General features: G+C 39.6%; 1 protein-coding gene across 1 annotated transcript; it reads right to left on the minus strand.

The window, feature by feature from the left end:
- Positions 1–540: 540 nt before the first annotated feature.
- On the minus strand, positions 541–17,857 carry LOC104401158 (macrophage mannose receptor 1-like; the record flags this gene model as incomplete). The annotated part of the gene is made up of 6 exons (XM_010022809.1): positions 17,797–17,857; positions 13,674–14,075; positions 12,052–12,225; positions 6,944–7,108; positions 3,602–3,715; positions 541–687 (listed from the first exon to the last, which is right to left on the minus strand). Coding segments are annotated over exons 1-6 (1,063 nt in total), but the record flags the coding sequence as incomplete, so codon positions are not given.
- Positions 17,858–21,893: the final 4,036 nt, after the last annotated feature.

The raw sequence follows: 21,893 nt of genomic DNA on the forward strand, positions 1-21,893 counted from the left end.
TATACAAATAAATAATTTTATATATCTCCATATAAATGTCTATTTGTAAAATAGATATATAGCATTATTTAACTCTCAAAAGATTTTTTTTTTAATTCTTCTAATCCACTACCAACTTGCACTGGCATACTTACTCTATTTCATAAACAGTGAAAATGACAGGAAGAAGAAACAGATCAGTTTCACTGAGTACATAGGGCTTTAGATAATTACACCTTTTTTTAATTGAACATTAAATTATTGCTCTTTTGATTTTATGTACAAGGTCTGACAGTTCTGTTTGGTTTTGGAAATGAGAACTCCACCATTTCTGCAACTTAGAACTCAAAGCTACTGAAGGAAGATTACTACACAGGAAGTAGGGAGGCCAGAACAAAAAGGAAGTACATGATGTTCACTTTTACAGGGAACCTTGGCCAACCCATAATCTACAGAGACATTTACTTAGTTTTACCACATATAAGAACAAAAACTTAACAGAATTATAAATAAAAAACACCGGTCATCCATCATTTGTTGAGGATTTATTACCAAACCTACCTGTAGGAATAATGAAAGATTCTAAAGTAGCATTTCCTCGTTTACATATATAGCCAAGTTTTTGATCACATTCCCGATTCTCCCACTTAGCACCTTTGCCAGGATTTAATGCTGCACAAATTTTTCCAGGTTCTGGAGAAGGATGTCCTTAAAAAAAAAAAGCAAAAACAAGCAAAGCTTCAACAACAACAAAGTGTTAGCACATCATGGTTATCCTCCTACCTACTATTACTCTCTAATCTGTTCCATGCTTTAGTTTTAAGATACATTAACATATAGGCAACTGTGATTCTCCACAGTCCCTTAGACTGAACAGTGCAGTTCATTCCCTTAAGAGATATTTTTTCACAGTCACCACAAGTTGAGACATTTTTCCAGTTCACAGTTTAGCAGCTTCTTCACAGATTCAAACTCTTGCTGGACAGTGTTACAGTGCACCTATTTATTTTGTTTTGTTTGGTTCCTTTCTAAAAGAACACTGTCTAAACTCCAGAGCACAGTCTTTAGCTGAAAAGACTGTTCAGTAAGCTAGTCAAATTCTGTATGTAATAAAACAGTAAAGGCAGAAAAATAATACGTAACTATTTTGCTAATATGAACTTCTTGTCCGCTTGTCTAAACAATATGACAATAGCAGGATATTTAGATATTTGCAGTTGAAGATTAGCATCAGCACTAACAGAAATATCTAGAAGGAAAGTAAAAGCTGTAGAACAGAACACATTTCTGCAATAAAGTGAATGAACATTTCAAGATCTGATCTAATGTGATTACACTTAACATGGATTTTCTTTCATTTCTCACCACATGCCACACTATACTCCTGTCCTGGGTTCAGCTACAGCAGTCATTTTTTCTCCTTCTTAGTAGCTGGTGCAGGGCTGTGTTTTTGACTTTCAGTCTGGGAACAATGCTGATAACACCGATGTTTTTAGTTGTTGCTAAGTAATGTTTACTCTGACCAAGGACTTTCTCAGTCTCATGCTTTGCCAGGGAGGAGGGGAAGCCAGGAGGAAGCAGAGGCAGGACACCTGACTCAAACTGGCCAAAGGGGTATTCCATACCACAGCACGTCATGCCCAGTATAGAAACTGGGGGGGAGTTACCCGGAAGGCCCAGATCGCTGCTCGGGTCGGGCTGGGTATCGGTCGGCGGGTGGTGAGCGGTTGTGTCCTTTTCCCTTGTTATTCCTCTTACCATTATTATTGGTAGCAGTAGTGGTTTGTATTATACCTTAGTTACTGGAGAGCTGTTATCTCAACTCGTGGGAGTTACATTCCTCCAATTCTCCTCCCCATCCCTCCGGGAGCGGGGGGAGGAAGGAAAAGGGGGGGAGTGAGCGAGCGGCTGCGTGGTTCCAAGTTGCCGGCTGGGCTTAAACCACAACAACTCCATAACAAGCAAGTGTCAGTACTGCTCAGCAATAAACACAGCAAAACAGTATCTTTTAGTGTGCAAGATTGTTCACTGAAAATTATCTTATATCATTATGATTTCATTATGATTACAGTTAGTCCTATATTTCAGTCATGTTACATCTTCTTCCCGTAGGAGAAAAAGATATGCTTACTTCAAAAAGAGATCTAAATTGTTTTAATGCACAACAAAAGTTAAGCTGTTAGCAGTTAGCTCTCCAAAATGCCTATCTAGCATAACTTTTGTTTAAATGTTGAAAACTTAGTTCCCATGTTTTTCTGTTATCTGGGACTAGTGAGATGAAAGAATGTGAAGCTTCCACAAATTCTTTTAAAATATACTAGTGGCAGAATAGCCAGCTCTTGAACGTCCTGGGTAATGAGAATGAGATAGAAACAGGCTGTCAAAAGTAAAGTCATGAAGGCGATACCACAAATAGAAAATAGGTTATAGTGTTATAAGTGTATCATCTTTGAATGAAATTATGGAACATGATGAGTTACAGAAAAATGGAGTCCATCTTAGTTACATGAAAGCCAATCTAATTCTTTACAGGACAACAGAAAGCTGTCTGTAGTTTTAACAGCCATAAAGAGCTCCACTTGCTGCTTTGGCTTCACCTCACAATCAGTTTTCTCCCATTCTTCATTACATGCAGATCCCTATCAGTGCACTTGCATGACAGGCATATAAATACCTTCACAGCAACTTGCAGTTCAGCCCATCTGTTTCCCTCGTGTGCTCACTCCATTGGACAGCTATTTATAAAGTAGTTCGATTAACTCCTCAGAGCTTACCCATTCAAGAAGTTTGTCCTCATAAAGTATGCTTTTGGCCTTATTTACACAAGGAAGCCACTGACAGATATGATGGAGCATGTCTATAGTTACTGCATATTAAATACACGTGGCGTGCTCAATGAAGAGAAAGAGGAGTATTCACACTGCACAACTTCAGACACCTTCTGTAAACTAGCCTCCAAAGGCTTCCTGAATAGCTAATGCAAGGGAACAAAGGTCCTGCAAAAAGACACCTTACCACAAGCACTCTGAATGGTAAACCAGAAAAGTAGCTCTTCTTCACTGTGTACACAGATGGCATAGAGACTAGCTTTTTAATAATGGTACGAGAGTGCAACACTGCAACTACAGGTATGCTCTGTGTGTGTTTGCCTCAAAGTAGGCTGACCTAACATGTTCAGTTTGATACGTGATACTGCCATGGCTAGGTTAATCTCAAATTAAAATTAAAATGCAACCTTTAAGCAAATAATCAAAACAAATGGGAAAGGAATTTAAAAAAAAATTAAAATCTCATGAATTGAGACACCTATAGCACCAGATTTATTCATATAAAAATAAAGTAAATTAAGAAGATATACAAATGAAGTGTAAAAGTAGATGACTTCTAAAACTTTCCTCTGTATTTTGAGGCTATGATTTCCACTGCAAATAATAAATTAAGCCCAGTGTGTATCCCCAGCATAAGGGCACTGTTACTCACAGCGGTAACAGCCACACCCCGCATCTTTAAACTTCAAGACAAGCTTGGTAATTACAGTAGAATAGAGTACTAGAAAAGAAATATGTTACACAATTACCAAATCTTTGCCTTTTAAATTGAGCAGCAACATATTTAACCTTACCTGGAACCCAATTTAAGTATCGAAAAGGAGCACCACCGACCCATTGCCATCCACTGTTGAAATTCAAACTGTTAAGACCAATCCAGAGAGCAGAACTCAGTCTGCCAGTCAAACCTAACAGAGACAAAAAAAGATACTGCAAGTGCACAGCAAGAGCAAACACTATCTCCAAACTTGAGAGCTGAATTCTGGCTAAACCATCTGCTTCTCCTTTTTTTTCCAGTACAGGTTTCAGCCTATTAGCTAAGGTGGCTATGCTAAACCTGCAAAACATGTTATCTTACCTGGGTCACTCTAGTTCTACAGTTTTCACATTTTTAGGTATAGAGAACTTCATTACAATCAAAAGCAAATACTTCTGCATACTCTTTGTAAACCAATGATCATATATAGGAAACAAGTACTTTTCTTCCATACTTATAAAATATTAAATTGATAAAGTTGAACAAAGGTCTCAAAACAAAAATCAGCTATATAACATGAAGCGTGAATACTTTCCTATCGTGTATTTTCTCTTCCAATAAAATTAAAAGCTATGAGTTTCAACTTTACAGAATAAAGTAAAAAAAACTGTTTGCATTTTATGAAACTACATTAAAGTGCAATATTTCCAAACACCATTTTTTTAACAACACATTTTGTACATTTTTCAGGCTCATGATTTCACTTCTTTAGCCAGTGATAAGTCAGGCTTCCAAAGCCAAATTTACTAATCTAAATCTGAAAAGCACCTAGAAATACCATGCTTATGTATGGTCCTCCTGCATTACCTCTAGTCATTATTAATCTATTGTCTCTCTCTGCCTTTCATATAAGACTTGGAAGCCCAGCTGCCTGACTGATGATTTTTTTAAATGAAATGTATTAATGCATAGTTCACAGAAAATCACTGTGCAATGTGTATCATTTATTTCTGCTTCTACCTATGACATCATACCAGTATGTTGTTTTGCTCTATATATTTTAGTTTGGCACCATGTTTGTAAGCAGCACTTGAAGCATGCAAAGGTTAAAAGAAAGAGTAGTTAAGCACTGGAAAGGACTAGAATGTCATACCAGAGCCTGATTTGGCCCCATAACATGAATGTGTTCCAGTACTTATTGCATACAAACAAGTTGTGGTTAAGACAATCAAGAACTGAGCATGACAGGAAATCCTGGTACTGCCAGGATAGCTGTAGAATGAAAAACTGATTTTCACATACATTTGGCAGCCATATCTTATAGTTTTCAATTAAAACACACCTATTAATATCTCACTTCTATATGTTAGTGCCAGATTTCTTCCTTCAGCATTAATTCCACCAATAATTTCATCACATTCAGTAAATGAAAGACCCAGGCTTTGACCAAATCCTTAAACTGAAAACAAAAGTTTAGACATAACAGACTGTTCACAGCATTAAAAATACATTTATCATTCATCTAAATTGGAGAAATATGGATTTGACGGATGGAATATTAGATAGATAAGGAATTGTCTGGATGTCTGCATCCAAAGAGTTACAATCAGCAGCTCAGTTGTCCAAATCAAAACAAGTCGTATACCTCTAAAGTCTCTTACTGGAGCTGATAGTATTAAATATCTTCATCAATGACATAGTGGGACCGAGTGCACCCTCAGCAAGTTTGCAGGTAACACTGAGCTGAATGGTGTGATTGATTCACTGGAGGGAAGGGATGGCATTCAGAGGGTCTTTGACAGACTTAAGGTGTGGGCACATGTAAACCTCATGTTCAACAACACCAACTGCAAGGTCCTGCACGTGGCTTGGGCAATCCCAAATATCAATATGGACAGGAGGCTGAATGGATTGAGAGCAGCCCTGCAGATTAGGACTTGGGGGTACTGGTGGATGAAAAGCTGGACATGAGCCCTCAATGTGTGCCTGTAGCCCTGAAAGCCAGTCATACCCCAGGCTGTACTGAAGAAGCATGACTAGCAAGCAGGTCAAGGGAAAGTATTCTCCCCCTTTACTCCACTTTGGTGAGACCCCACCTGTAGTATTGTGTCCAGTCCTCAGGTCCCCACTATAAGAAAGATAGAGACCTGTTAGAGCAGGTCCAGAGGAGGGCAAAGGCAAAAAGAAGCTCATCAGAAACCTGGAACATCCCTCCTGCGAAGAATGGCTGACAGTTGTGGTTTTTCAGCTGGAGAAGAGAAAGCTCCATCATGACCTTCTCATGGCCTTTCAATATATATGGGGGACTTACAAGAAAGACGGCGAGACTTTTTAGCAGGGCCTGTAGTGACAGGACAAGGGGCAATGGTTTTAAATTGAAGGAGGGTAGATTTAGATTGGACATTAGGAAAAATTCTTTACTGTGAGGGTGGTGAGACACTGGAACAGGTTGCCCAGAGAAGTTGCAGATTCCCATCACTGGCAGTGTTGAAGGCCAGGTTGGAATAGGCTTTGAGTCATCTGTTCTAGTGCAAGATGGGAGGGTGGATTTAGAGATTCATAGAATCATAGAATAGTTAGGGTTGGAAAGGACCTTAAGATCATCTAGTTCCAACCCCCCTACCATGAGCAGGGACACCACACACTAAACTATGTCGCTCAAGATAATCTTTAAATGCCCCTTCCAACTCAAACCATTCTCTAATTCTCTGATTCTTTGAACTTACAATGTACAACATACAACATACAGCTTATGACAGAACAGTTTTGAACTGAATACGTTACATCCTCCAACAGGTAGAACATATCCAAAATATTTTCTAATCTGTTTAATAGATGAATTAGTGGACTATTTCATGTGTACACAGACTAAGAAGGTGATGAAGAGGGGACCGCCTCATTATAGAATGTAGTTTTATTCAAGTACAAAATCAAGAGAGAATTTTCTCCAAGGAGAAGTTTGGAAATGACACTGACAGAGAGTGAAGATAAGACAAGCTATTTGTGAGTCTTTTTGTCTATAAGTTCTTTTTCTTTTCATATTTTAGCACATACTGATGATACAATGGCTTTAATGAGGTGGACCAAATATGCTGGCTAGTACATATAACAAGTAGAGCAGTCTTGCAATCTTGGTACCTGCAGTGTTAGTTTACATACTCTTTTGCATTTTCCTGCATTCCAACATGTGTTCTTTATTACTTACATTACTTAATTGCTGAGGGGTTTGTGTTACTGTAACTTTCTGGAAATACGTAATCAGGATAAAATAATGATTATCTGTCCAATTTTCACAGCTGAATCATTCAAGGTAACAATTTAAATCTACTAATTACCAGAACTGAACAAGTATCAATTTTCAAGATGGAACATGTCATGTAAGTGTCACTTTTACAATAATGCACTTCTTAAAAAAAAATGATGGTTAATATTACCCTACCTGTCAGGTATGTTTGTTCATGCAACTCTGTGATGCTTAGTAACTCTGCCTTCTGTTGTTGACAACTTTTTCTTGCCTGGTGCCATTTCAGAGCTGCCTCAGAGTTAATCTGGTACTGGACATTTGTTAAAGGATCTGTATTCCACAGCAATTCAACACTATTAACTGTAGGGAGAAAAAGAAATGCTGTAACTGATCATGAAGATAGAGGCAGAAAAAATATTGAATGAATTGCATAGCAAAACCACACAAAACCTAAACACTGTTATAGACAACCAGTTTGAAAGAAGCCCTGAGGCTCTCTAACATACTAGTAAATCATGACAGCCTTGTTGGATAGTGCACAGGTAATGAAACAAGGTAACCGTTTTCTCTAACTTAACAAAGCTGCTGCTGAAGGTAGAAGGTGAGTGGCTAAAGTCATGCTAAAAGAGTTGATTTCTCTCTGTGGAGAAAAACACTAAAAACTTCCAGGCTCATGCTAGCTAAGATGTATATCAAGCACATCACTTTTTTTTTCCCTAGTTTTTTTACTGACTTGAGGTACTATATAAAGTGGCTATGGATCTTCTTACTAGAGGTATTCAGACCCAAGTACTGAAAGCAAAACTTGCATTACCAGCATCCATCTCACGCTTTTGTGCCGTTCCTGATTTGTCTTACATATCTGTCTGACATACCATCATGCTTTCTTCTCTGCCATGTGACCTGAGAATGATCTCCAGGATTACCTGACCTTGGCACATTTGGGCAATGCCAAACCAGTGGAAACATAATGCAGCATAAAAAGCAGCCTCAGAAGACACCACACTCCTTTACACCACTGCAATCTCTCCTGGTTCATCTCAATTGAATTCCCACAACAAGCAGCAGAAAACAGTGTGATCTTGCTCTGCCAAAAATGGAACCTCCAGGAGGCCCCAACAGTTAGCTAAATGTCACATAAAGAGATTAAAGTTGCATGACAAAAGCAGAATATAGCAGAGGTCACCGTATGTCTGCTGACAGTGGGAAAATGACTGAAATTCCTGCAGACTGTATCAGAGCTTTTCAAGTTGCAAGCTGTGAAAAAAAATGAGAGAAAGAGGTCTTTTCCTTTTCCGAATTCAGAGAGCTCAGAAAACTTGAGTGCACAAATAAGAGGAAAACAGTGTAATAAACAAAACTCAAGACAAAGGATGATACATGTTAAATGTCAGCAGGTCAGTAACCAGTTCCACTTTTTCCTGTATTAAATATCATAATCTATAGGTAATACAAAGTGCTACTTTTCAAATTACCCTTATAATAAAAAAAAATCAAATATAACCTACTGTAATAACGGCATTTGACTAAAAATGGGTACTTTCATCCCATTAGCATTATCCACAAACCAACTTCTGTCCAAAATGTTTTATGACTACTAGAAGGCAGTATTTCTTTGCTACACTATGTTCTACAAGACCACAAATTCCTGTGGACAAGCACAGCCTGGGATGAAATGGAGATTGCAAAAATAGTACAATCTATAATTCAATAAAGAAAACTGTTTCTGACTTGAAGTAACGGGGTTTATAAATCTTGTACATTAATACAGAGGAAGAGGTAAATGGGTCTTGGGCATTCATCCAGCCTTCCACCTCACTGCCCCAGTCTCATAATTTATAGCTGACTTGTATATGGTGCTCTCCTATAGAACTTCGGTCTTTCTGAACCTTGGAAAATTTGGTTTAAAGGTATTTGAGTTCTCTGAGGTCAAATGCCTTCACAGAGCAGGATTTTGGAGAATCTATATGCTATTGTTTAAAGCTTAGTATCCCCAGAGAACCCAGAAGATGAATCATTTTTCTGGAATGATATATTTTAGCATCTAAATTAATGTTAAACTACACCTGTCCTTAGTACATGACTGGAAAAAGAAATAAAAACTGAACTTTAAACCTACACAGATGAATTCTGTACACATTTTTTGTAGACACACAAATTAGTGAGAACTAGCTATTTCCACTACGATTACTATGAAAATCCCAGAAGTAAAACATACTACACTGGAAAATTTCACCCATGTTCTTGAAAGTTCTACATCTTCAAAGCAAAGCATGGCAAAAATGCTTTGAATTTCAGGTATAGCCCTTGACAGACAAGTTCAAACTTACAGGAAAATCATAAAGCCCTGACCAATGCAGTCATTTATAACATTTATAATTTGAAAAATGATTAAATGATTATCATATCAACATACATTATTTCCCCTGAATTGGCAAATGGAAGGTTCTTGAGAAATTTTAATTTCAAAAACACAAGCTGAAATCTCGCCTTTGACTAGCAGTGACAATAAAGTCTTCTTGTTTGTTTAGTTATCCATCCAATTCCAGTCCACTATCCTCAAAAACTGCATGAATAGAATCATGGCAAACAAAAACTGAGTCTAAATCTTGTTAAGTAGGTAGTCTACAAAATAACTGCCATTGCTTCCTCTCTGAGCATACAGTAGGGAAGGAATCTCATTATAGAGACATTACAGTTCATTATATACAGTCTTTGCAACTGTATATAATGTTGCCAATAGTAAAAAAGTCCAAATTATACTAAACTTCCTTCACATGCTTATTTTCACTTAGACATATTTTGCTAAAGTGCTCCTCTCTTTATTTTTTCCTAGATAAATCTGTGACATTCAAAATCAGGTTACGAGTTTCAGACAAATCAGAAAAAATGACACAATTAACCCCATATAACTTAGTTGATCAGTTCACCAGGCATTTGAACCAGACATAAAACCACAACAAAAACTCCTTAAAAACATCTTGAAACTCCAGCATGAGGGAAAATCCTGCCATTAAAAAAGTAAATTCAGTATCTGTGAATGAATTCAAAGACATAAGTGGTAAATGCTCCATCCCTGGCAGTGTTCAGGGCCAGGTTGGACAGAGCCTTGGGCAACATGGTCTAGGGTGAGGCGTCCCTGCCCATGGCAAAGGGGTTGGGACTAGATGATCTTAAGGTCCTTTCCAACCCTAAACAATCTATGATTCTACGATTCTATGTAGATTTGTCCAATAATCAACATACCAGGCTAAGCCTATTTAAATATTTCCTCATTCTCTGCACTTCTTGTTTCCTTCCTAGTTTTATGCAAGTTTTATGCATAACTTATAAGGCTTTCTCAATTCTTCACAAAAATTCTAGCTCTTTCACTTGTCAAGAAAAGGGCCTTAATGGCCTTTTGTCCACTTGAATACAGCTATGGGCACACTCATTCTCCATATTGTAAGTAGGTCTTACACCGTGCAACCTGTTTTCTTCCCCAACACCCAGTTTTGTATTGCAGTACAACATACAGCTCAAAAAGACACAGTGTAACCTGCAAAAAAACAGTACTTCCTAGGCTACTAAAAATTGTCTGATGTAGCAACACCTCTATTTGTTCCAGTGGGATTTAGGTTTCTACTGTCGTTGTGTCAGCATCTCTTTTTAAAGCACTTAATAGAAGGTCAGAATCACAATTACGTTACCTTCACTGGTCAAATTTCTTCAGCCCTATTGAGTATAACTGCTATAAGTATTGTCTTACGCCCTCTTCATTTCAGAAAACATTTGAGAATGAAAAAAAAGCAACTGGTTCAATCATGATAATTTCACTGTACGTCCAGGCCCTGGGATGAACAGCTTGCATCACAATGATGATTTTCATATCAGCACCTTTGCTCCCGTAGACAGCTTAAGAAACGGCAAACAATTCAGTCTTATTAAATAAACTTACATACAAAGACTTTTATGTCTAAAAAAGCATTTTATGTTTAAAGCATTTTATGTTTAAAGGTGCTGTTAAGGTTTACTAACTTACTGTTCTCTCATGCAGTGCATTCCTCTTTCATAGGGCTGACTAAAACTTCTGCTACCACAGCCTGTCTCTCATTAAAATATATAACCCAAACTTGAATATCTTATAGCCAGTACTGAAGAATCAGGAAGGAAATGTGCAGGCAATCAGCATAAAGCAGCTTTTTCCAAAAACAATCACAGCCATCTGAATGGATTTCCTTGAATTATGCCAAAGAATTAAACAACATTTTAACGATGCCTCCTATTTGCTATACTCAAAGAACACTAGACAGGTAGCATGCTTAAGTTAATCTTGCATATGCTCTATAAATGGGATTGATATTCCCGACATGGTTTTAATATCTTTAAAGTAATACTGGCAGATTTAAAAAAAAAAACAGCCATGCAGTTTTTATTTATGTGAAATAAAGAATGCAACATTCATGGAAATCAGGACACTAATCCTTCATCATCAAACCAGTTAAGATCAACATGAACTGTTTTCTTCACATCAAAGGAAAACATATTTTTCTCCTTAGCTCTGGCTGCAGTCAGCTGGAGCTTTACCACAAAACACAATAATGAAGAAGAAGGGAGGGAGAAGTGCTACCTCTCTCAGCATGACAGAAGAAGCAGCAACTTGCAGACAAAATGCTTAGTGCGTATCTTACAGAAGTTCAGAGAAACTGTATTCAAACTTAAAAGAATTCAAATATGTACAGGCATATTACACCAATTTACTTAAAGTAATACCAATATTTCTAAATAAAGTTCCATGTATTCATAATACTACTGTTGAAACTCTATACTCAAACCTGGCAATTTAGAATACAAATACTTCTCATTGATTTTAAATACAGAACTATAATGCAGCACACAGATTTGGGAAATACTCTGATTAGTAAAAAGTTCATGTAAGCTCCTTCATGCTTAAAAGGCAAGTTATTCCACAAAGTAACCTTTATTTTCAATTAAGCTATGTTCTAGCTTCCAATACTGCTCCACAAATTTCTGAATGGCTTTTGCATATGCTAATGTCACATCTTTACATCTAATTAACTTTCTATTTAAATAAATGGTGTATTTACAGATTCCAGCATATGATTAACACACACGCAGAAGTAGCTGGTCATTTTTTTCATGCTGAGCCCTATATTTGCGTATTTAAGTAGTTCCTAAAAGGATAATAGGCTGAACGGAGACAGAAAACTGCACCATTTCAAACTGTATTTTGTACTGTAAAGCACATGATAAGACCACCAGAGAATAACAGCACAGCAAAATGATGAACACACAAAACTTACATTTCAATGGGCAAAATCCATACATCTTGTCAACATCAAAGTCTGAAGTGGTTCCACACCAGAACCAGCCATCTGATCTGCCAGCATTCGTGCAGTCAGCATACCACTTATCACCAAATTTGAAAGGGAATACACAAGGTGCTCCATTGGCATTTCCTTTCACTGTGTAGGTATCTAAGGAGACATAACAATTTAAAAATGTATAAGCAGTAATAAACATGCGACATATATCAGTTCAGCTTTATGATCATACTATAGCATATTATAGAGAGCAGAGTTTGTTAGCTTAGTATACAAACTGTAGTAGAAATGGGACTTTGATAACTTTACTCTCTAGGTCTAAGCTGATACCCATGTCCACAGTGAGACAACTTCTTATTGCCTAAGGAAACCTGAATTGAACTGGAACTAAGCCAAGCCAAATACATTCCCCCATGCTAAATTTTATAAGCATAACAATCAAAAGCATTAAATCCACACAGTTAAGCAATTTTCTTTTTAAGCACAAACAACTGCTGGTAATTTTGTTAATAACTGACTCAGTTGCTGACCACTGTAGACAGGGAAGAGTACATACATATAAACTTGAAAGATACATACCACTAAGTGGTATAGTATACCCAAATAAAATTTCCGTTTTTTGCTTTATCAGAAATATGGCTTGATGAAATTTAATCAAAGTAACAAAAGCAGTTTTCTGTTTGTGCACATATGTACATGCATTGATAAGAGGACATAGAGCAAACACTACTCGACATGGACTACTAGAGAGGTGACATACCAAGGTCAGTGTCTCACAGACCTGCTGGAAAACAGAGGAAGGAATGGCACACCATCACTCCATCTCCCCCCTGCCTCCTTTCACATGGTTTGCTTTGCTAGGGTTCTTTTATTCTGGCTTTAGACCAAGGATAGTAGCCGTTGTGCAAACCACAGAAAATGCATCTATACCTCCCCCTGCGACCATTTCTGTTTATCAAAGAATAATAAATGGGAAGCTAAATGTATTCCCACATACTTATCATAACTCTATGTATATACGGAAGCATGTCTCACACATAACTTTTTCAAATTTAGCTATTTAAAATATATTATTTCTTTGTTTAACATTTCAGCACCAACACCATTTCTCTCACCAACTCTGATACTCACTTCAAACACTTGGGAAGGCATCTTTAATAGGCTAGAGCTGAAGATGCCAAGAGTTAACTGAATCCTCACAGCATTATTAATATTTGCTCTCCAAAGAAACAAAACGTAATCACAGACTATATACTTACACTATATCTTTCTGTACATACGTAAGTATTAAAAGCTATCATTAACTGTTGGGTAATAGTTACACACATATTCTAAATAATCACAGACTTTTTTACCCTCTCCAAATGGATCACTACCATGAATGGTTAATTATCTATCAGACCTCTGACAACTTAGACAAGAAAGCAAAATGAACCTCTCAGAAAACACGTAACACACACTCAGGTGTTGCTGATTTCACCAGAAGTCACACTCACTAATCATTACTGAGAGGAAGGAAATTCCCCTACACTTCTAGATATTTTAAACAGATACACAGAGAAATGAGTTTGAAATACAGAAATTAATTCACAGAACTTTACCTTCGTAGCCTCGAGAACACAGATCGTCTGTGGTTCCGTAGACTTTCCACCTACTCCATAAACCAGATCCCTTGTACAGCATAATATTCCTTTCCTGTCTGTTTCCATAGTTGAAAAACAAATCTTCCCCTTGGATTGCAAAAAGAGTCTCATTTCTGCATTCCCATCGCTGAAGTTCACTAGCCTTGTCACAAGGATACAGAGTGATCGGAACCCAGTCTTTCTTCGAAGGCACTCCCAAGCACAATTTGAATGCTACGCTCATAAGCTGGTGATCTGAGACCCACCTGAATTTTTGTGACTCATTTTCTTGAACGCAAGGAGCAGTAGTCACTGAATTAGAACTTAGAGCCAGTACACAGCGCTTGTGTTCTTCATTATATATTAAGAAGATGCTAGTATCTGTAATGCAAAAACCACAGGAATCATTTGGTTTGAAGTAATCTTACCTAATTGAAATATGAACCTGGACATTACTCATAGGGGTAAAATCTGTTCAGCAAAAAGAGATACAGTAGCCCTGTGGCCTACACCTTTTACAGTGACCATAGAATGCACCTAGTTCAAATGTGAGGCCATTTCAACTATTTTGCTCCAGTGGAAGCATCTACACTCAAAACTGCAAGGCAGCAGAGATGCAGATCTAGTGTTTCCTGTAGCATTAAAGCATGGGTTAAAATGAAGAATAAAAATGCACTCATGGTATTATTCCAAGCTGCACCCATGGGAGTTACTGAAACAGGGGAACACATACACCAGGAACTGCACTTCCTGACACTGAGCACTCCAAGCAGCACTGGCTCCTTGTTCCTGGCTCCCAGACGTGAGATGACAACAGCCACTAAGTTCTTCAGGCTCCATTTCCCTGCCTTGAGGAGTTCTGTTTCCAAATGCTCTGCTAAAATCCTTGAAGTCATAACTGATGGAAGGACATTTTTTTAAACCTTATACACAAGCTACTTGTAGGGCTAGAACAGCATACTCATTTTTCACTCTGCTGCGGCTGTCAATGATTTCTTTTTCCTTTCTTGCATTTCTCCACTTTGAATGAAACAGTAACAATGGGATTTGTCATCACCAGGTATGCCTCTTAATAATTTACAAAAATCTCCTTGGGACTCTTCATAGCTCCCGAAGTTGTTTCTCCCCCAGTGCTTCACAGCATGCATTTTCATGTATTCAAGGTTTATTTCAAAATCATAACCATTAGACAAGTTTTTAGTGCCTGTTACACTTGGATGTGCTGTGGAGTGCAGTATTTTTGACCTGGTCTTGCCCAAAGACTGAGAATTTCTCTTTTCTGATCCCCCTGAGATACATTTTAGCACACTAACTTAATAGTTCTATCTGATACAGGATCGCATAATGTAACAGGATGCACAAGGTCTTAAAACTATATTTTAACTGGGCTACAAGCTAGGAAAGAGAAATACTAATTTATCTGACTCTGGGGATTGAAGTTAATTAAAAAATATTTTGGTGTATGATTACCAAATTAAACAAATTATATAATAGTGAAATATTTAAGGAGAAAACAGGTTAACCACAGAAAATCTTTTCTGCTGAGGTTCCAATGAGGAAACGATCATACTTTTATGCAGAACAAGCACCTGGGAATAAATAACCTCTCTCTCACAGAAGAAGCTGACCTAGACTTATTTCATCCATGGTTCAGTTTCCTTCTCCTGTCCTTTGGCTTCCAACCCTCTGTGAAGAAGTGCAAAACTGATGAGCACTGGGGACAGAAACTGCTCCCTTTGCCAATCTGTTTTACTCATAGACAATATAAGGAAATGTATAATTATCACGCCTGGTGATAATTTTTTTTATTCCTCTTTTCTACTAGCATTTAGCACAATGTTACTGTAAACTGATATATGCAATGCTTGCAACTTTCCTTTTCCTGAAATCTCATTTAAAGTTCCTGGTTAAAAGAGACATGAGATGTGTAAAAAAGACTGCCTGATCTTTCAAACTCCTAAATTGTATTTGCGGCCTAAAATAACACTCCTCATTTCATGCAGCTTATAGCATTAAAGAGAGGACGCTGTGCACGTGAAAAAGGTAGCCCAAAGTCAAAAGCCTGGATTGCTACACCCAAGCCTGAAAAGGAGTAGAGTTTTGGCTTCAGAAACAAGGTTAGAAAGGTGAAAAAAAAAAGTCTGGCTGCAGGTGTGGAGACAAATCTTTTGCCCTCTGCTATTCTGACTGCATATTTACAAAGTGTTAGCAGTGTAGAAACACAACATAGCTGCTTATACAAGGGCCCCAGCACACACAGGGCTCTGACAGGGACTATTATAAGAGTAAGCAGCTAAAGGGCCAACATAGCCAAGCAGGCATTGAGAATAATTTGGCACCGAAACAGAACAGAACAGGAGGTAGCAGGCTGCAGGAGCAGCTGTGGCTGAGACTGTAGCTGCAGGATTTCCTTCCCATCAGAGTCGCTCCTGTCTCATCCATGACCATACAGCATGGTCCTCGCTTCGTCTAGTTTACAGCTTCATTTCTGTTTTTGCTTTGCCTGCTTGGACACAAAAGGGGATTCCCATACAACACTTTCTGTGTAAGTTATTACATAGTCTAGAAGAATATGAAACAAGCCAGGTATTTGTGCAACACTTCCTATGTCCTGCCAACTCTTCTCTGTAAACACTTTTCACTCCCATCAACATGATGAGCTGTATCTGTAAAATGGGTTGAGCAGAATTACCCATATAACCATCAACTGTGTTTCACTGTTATGTAGCAGCATTTGTTATAGAGTGGTGTTATAGAGGTGCCATTCCTCACTATAAATGAGCTGTAGGTGGTACACTTAAAGGTCCACCACAGCATGATCTTATGTACTGCAATCTTTGTACTTTGAAATTTACCCCTGGAAGGAGGTTCTTTAGAGTGCAAAGGAACATGCCAGGCACAGGAGCCAATTTACCTCACCATTATAAGCCACTCAGGGACATCTAGCATCTTTTCCCTCAAACGTCCCAAGTAGGTCCTAATAAAATTTTTCTCACAGGCTTTCATTTTTCTTCACCCACCACAATGTAACTATTTGCCTATCTCTGGCCCAAGCTTGTATCTGAAGAATTGTGCCAAGCACTGTAAAATCTCTCTGGGCAAGTATCTTTCCCATATATTTCCAGTATGCCGAGGTAGCTTCACACTCTGCAGCATTTGCAAACAATCACAGACTACGCAAGTGTAAATCAAGAAGTAACTCGTGAAGCGGCTGAAGCATTACCAGTGTTAAACACTAATGGAGAGCACCAGAAGAGCACACCAAAAGCCAGAAACAAGACAAGGGAAAGCAATAAGGCAGCAAGCAGGTAAGTTGAGTGCCTTCTCCATGCAGAAATGGAGAATGGCCTACGATGATTGTTGCTAATTACACAAAGCAAGGAAGGCTACAAGGCAGTGTTTTAGTAGATCTCAGACTGGGCAGTGGATGATGCTGAGAGAGTTTCGGGAAGGGTAAATGCAAAATTTTCACTGAAAAATAGCTGTGTGCCGGAAATGCTGGTAATTTCAGAGTAAGCAGGTGCAAGCTCCAGGTTTCACCAAGGAACACAGCTTTCACCTGTTTTCACAGCTCTAAATATACCAACCCCTCAGCTACCTTAACATCCCCCCATGAAAGCCATCTGCCAAAAGCAGGTTCCCAGGCCCATGAAAGACCAGAGGAGGAAAGGGAAGCCCCAACATCAGACCCATCTGCAAACCTCAGTGATGAGGAGGTACCTGGGGGAAGGCCGGGTGAAGGAGTTAAAGTGATCAGCGGCTGACTCCCCAGAGCAGTGGGGGAAACTGAGGCACCGCTGGTGACAGCCCTTTTTGGCATCCACAATGCTGTGGGCACCCAAAAGGCCACCGCCTTGGGCAGCTTTGCCCACCGGGCTCCTCAGGGTGCGGGTGAGGAGGGGAAGGCAGCGGAGGGAGGGCTCGAGGGGAAGCTCCCCTCAGGCAGCACCGAGGGGGTTAAAACGGCCGCGGCTTCTACACCTGCACGGACCCTTCCCGCTCCACCGCCCTCATCCCCCAGGTCAGGCTGGGCTTAGCGCTCGCCGCGACCCCGCTCTGTTCTGGGCACGTCTCCTCCCGCATAGCCCCTGCGGGCACTTACCCAGCAGCGGAGAAACCCGGGGGAGAAGTGCGAGGAGAAGCAGGAGCAGGCAAGGAGCCATCGCCGCTCCCGCCGGGCAGGTCCTCCGCACTTGTGAAGGGCTGGTGGATCAGGGAAAAGCTCTGGACTCGAAATGATAAGGAAATATCCTGTCACATGGGGCGTTTTGAAATAACAGGAATTCGCTGTTCAAACTTTGCTTTCCTAAGCTTTTTTTTTTTCTCCCTCAGCGGAGGGAAGAGCCTCCTTCCAGGCACATGCAGGTGATAAAGTGGTGATAGCTGAGAGGAGGGCTGTTTTTCTCGTTGTTGTCGTTGGTGGTTTGGGGGTTTTTTATCCCCTTTGCGACCCTGCCAGCGTTGCACGTGGGCCAGAGGTTTGTTTTCCAAGAACCCAAGAAACCTCGCCAAGCCCGTGCCAAGGGAGCAGGACATCCCCCTCCTTTCCTCCGGAGGCGAAGCCAAGTCGCAAACGGAACCCCTGTTCAAGCGACCGGGCTTCTCCCGGGCGCGAGGGCTGCAGAAGTAGCAGAGACCTACTTTTGGGAATCCAGAACCTGGCTGCCCCCCTCTCCGCCCCATCACACGGGCGAGCAGGTGGCTCCAGATCGCGGGGAGGCGGCCGGGGCCGCGGGGACCGCAGCCTGTGCGTGGGGGAGCGGGGCAAAGCGAGAGCCGAGCGGGACGCATGGGCTTAAAATCTGGTAACGAGGCGTTTCCTGAGCTCAAATAGACGAAATCCAACCGATTTATATTTATTTACTATTTATTCTTCTGGCTGTGGTGTGGCTGTATCAGCCGTTAGCAGGATACAAATCTCACTCGTGGATCAGTGTGAGGATAAACAGAACCTTGCTTCCTAGCTGGGATTTCACAAACTGAAGCACCTAGGTGGGATTAAATAATCTTTCTGAAAGGGTGCTTTTAGAGCACAATCTGCCTTCAGTTTTTTACAGCTTCCTGCTGTGCTGGGTAGGAGATCTCCCCGTGTGCTTTTTTTGTGGAGAGCAGCAACTTATTCCTTAGAGGCCATAATCAATATACAGTTGAAAGGGTCCCAAATAGATTGAAATCATCAGTCATATGCTGTTTTACATATAGAGGCTTTTGTAACATATCGGACTTGAGCATAATGATAGAGCATACCTGAATACGTAAAGCATCAAACCTACCATGTGTGTGAAGCATGCTGTAACAGCAGCTCTCCCTGTACTGTCATGCACTCAGAAATCTCTGGTGTTAAAAATCTCCACAAGCCTCCCTGCTGGATGTTCTGGGTGGAAAAGTAGAACACATCCAGGGAAACACCTAGGTGAGATTAGTATGGAAGGAATGAGAAGGTACCTCAACAGTATTATTAGAGGAGAAGAACTGATGAAGTCCAAGGTCATTTAAAGTCAATTATGAAAGTCACATTAACATCAGAAGAGATTCCAGCCAGGCACTTCAGTTGTGCTAGGTCCTCCTGTAGACTACGTGCAGGGAGTGAAGAGGAAGGGCTTCGCAATTTCTCTTGATATCTGTGGACCCATGTAAAGGTCAGGAACAGCCTGGCCCAGGGACAGGAGATGGGAAGTATTTCAGCCACAGTCGGCAATGTTCCGTATAGTTACATTGATGAATTCTCATCTTGTAAACTTCACCTCTTGCTGCAGGATACGGTAGATACTTATTATTCACTATTTGCAATGGCCTTTATGCTGAACAACTAAAAGATCCAAGCGCTTGCACTGAGGAAATTACAGTTAACGGTCATTGTACAATTCAGAAATGGATAATTCCTCCATATCCTAGCACTGCCCCCTTCAAAAGATTCAGGCATTCAAATCATGTATGAAAGGTGGATTTGGACATTAATGTTTGTGTGCGTATTTATTTTACCAGCAGTTAGCAGCTGGAAGCCCAGGAAAGCATCTAGTGCTGGAAGGAACAAGGCAGAAGGTGGAGAATAATGCGTTTGTCCCAACAGAGTACTTTTATTTGTAAGATGGTCACTGAAAGTTTGGGAATTCATGGTGTTATTTTGGCCCAAGGTAAACAGAGAAGGGAGACACTGTGTGAAGTTCAGTCTGAATGTAAGTACAACTGCTACAGAAGTCTTTAGATTAAACCCAGATGATTGGAATGGCAAAGAGGCTGCACATAACTTAAGTGCATATGCGTGTCACACGAATAGGCAGAAAGATGGAAACAAATAGATGAGTAGTTATACCTATTTGGCAGTCAGTGGCTGTATCAGGAATGAACTTCTGTTACTCTGAAGTAACAGATGCAACTATATTAGGCCATAATTGGAGATTCTCAAAACTGAACTGGGCAAGGAGCTGAGGAACCTGATCTAAATTTCAAGTTAGCCCTGCTTTGGGGAGGGGGCCATACTAGATGATTTCCAGAGGTACCTTTCAACCAAGATGAGACATCAGAAGAGCTACATCAAAGGCAAGTATTCCAGCCTTGCTTGGGATCTGTGCCTCACCAAATTAGCTCCCTTCCTGATCTGAAAACTGCCTTTTTCTCATTGTCCTTTGCACATACTAGAGATACTGGCACTTCAAAACCATTTTGATATATACACACTCTGTTTAGAGCAGCACAGGCCTTAATGAGCTTATTTACATAACCTCTACATCTCATCTGCAGCATACTCCTCAACAATTATGCCTGGATTTGGCTTGCTCTTTGGAAATCATCACACAAATACATGAATCGAATTCTGATCTGATCTAGTCCAAGGGATTTTCTCTCTTTTGAGACAAAAGGGTTCAGCAAAGTCTCAGGCTACAGAGATTTGTAGGCAAATAGTTACCAGAAGTCCAATCTGCTAAATAACTAATGACAGGATACATGCCCTATTTAGACATATGTTTTCATCTCTCCATGCATAGCAAGCCAGCTGCCGTTTACATTTGGAACAGAAAGGCCTAAATTCCTTTGAAACAGGTCAGACCCTCTCTGTTCCTGGCACATCCAGTACTTGCAACTGGTGACTTTTCCTGGCAAAATAGCCTGAAATCCTGAAATCACAGTGGCCCTTGGCTTTGACAGTCAACAGGAAGATGCAAAATTCAGTCTAAATAAACTCATATCCCGACCTGAAATGTAAGATGCCTATTTTGCTTGTGTTGAAGTAGAACAACTGGATTATTATCTGTTCTTTCACATTTGCATCCAAGAAGGGTTTTGATGTTGTCTATGGAAGCCTGTATCTCTCAGAAGGCATTCAGTAGTTTTCTATACATTTGTTTGCATGGTCATACATTATAAACACAGACTCAAACACAGACAATGCATCATTTGCATCCTCACTATTATCACAACACCTATACTAGATTGAGAAGCTCCGTAAACAAGACACTGAGCAGGGGGAAAAAATGAATTGGGGAACTGGCAAAGTGAGTATTTCCTTTTTATGCAAATCAGATTCCTGTGAAATGTTACTAAAAAATTTATTTTGAAGTTTCTAATTTCTAAAAACCAAATATAATGAAATGTTTTAGGAAGGAAAACAATCAAGGCTTTAATATTTGTCACTGGAGAACCTTCACCTAGTAAAAGTCCCTTGAGAATACCATTAATATCATGTATAATATATACTTTAAATCCACCTAATGCAGTCTCCAGTCTGTGCTTTAAACAGAAAAAACCCAAAACCATTAAAAATTCCAACATTCTGTCTTTACTACAAAGCAAATATGTTGTTGGTCCTTGCATATACTTTAACTGCTTCATGACTATACATAGCTATAGGAATGTACATATACATACGCAATTTCTAACATTTCAAGTTCAGTTCATGTGTGACCCGCACTATGAAAATAAAGAGAAATGTCCACACCCTGACATTTCTCATTGCTTACATCTATAATGAGTGTCACCTCCATAGTTAAAGCCACAGAAAACACAGCCCAAAGTTTTCAGATGCTCAGGACAAGAAAATTCTGGAAGGTTCCTGCTTTCTGTATCATAGAGGACACTCAAATGGCAAAGGAGGGAAGATCTGTGGCCATGGAACACCCAGTGTGCCTACACATACCCTGTCGTGTGCCTTTTATCAGTTCTAATTTGATATTTTCATGGTATTCTACTATGTCATGTTTC

The sequence above is a fragment of the Nestor notabilis genome, unplaced genomic scaffold, assembly GCF_000696875.1.
Source record: "Nestor notabilis isolate BGI_N333 unplaced genomic scaffold, ASM69687v1 scaffold10189, whole genome shotgun sequence".
In the NCBI taxonomy this organism is placed as follows: domain Eukaryota; kingdom Metazoa; phylum Chordata; class Aves; order Psittaciformes; family Psittacidae; genus Nestor; species Nestor notabilis.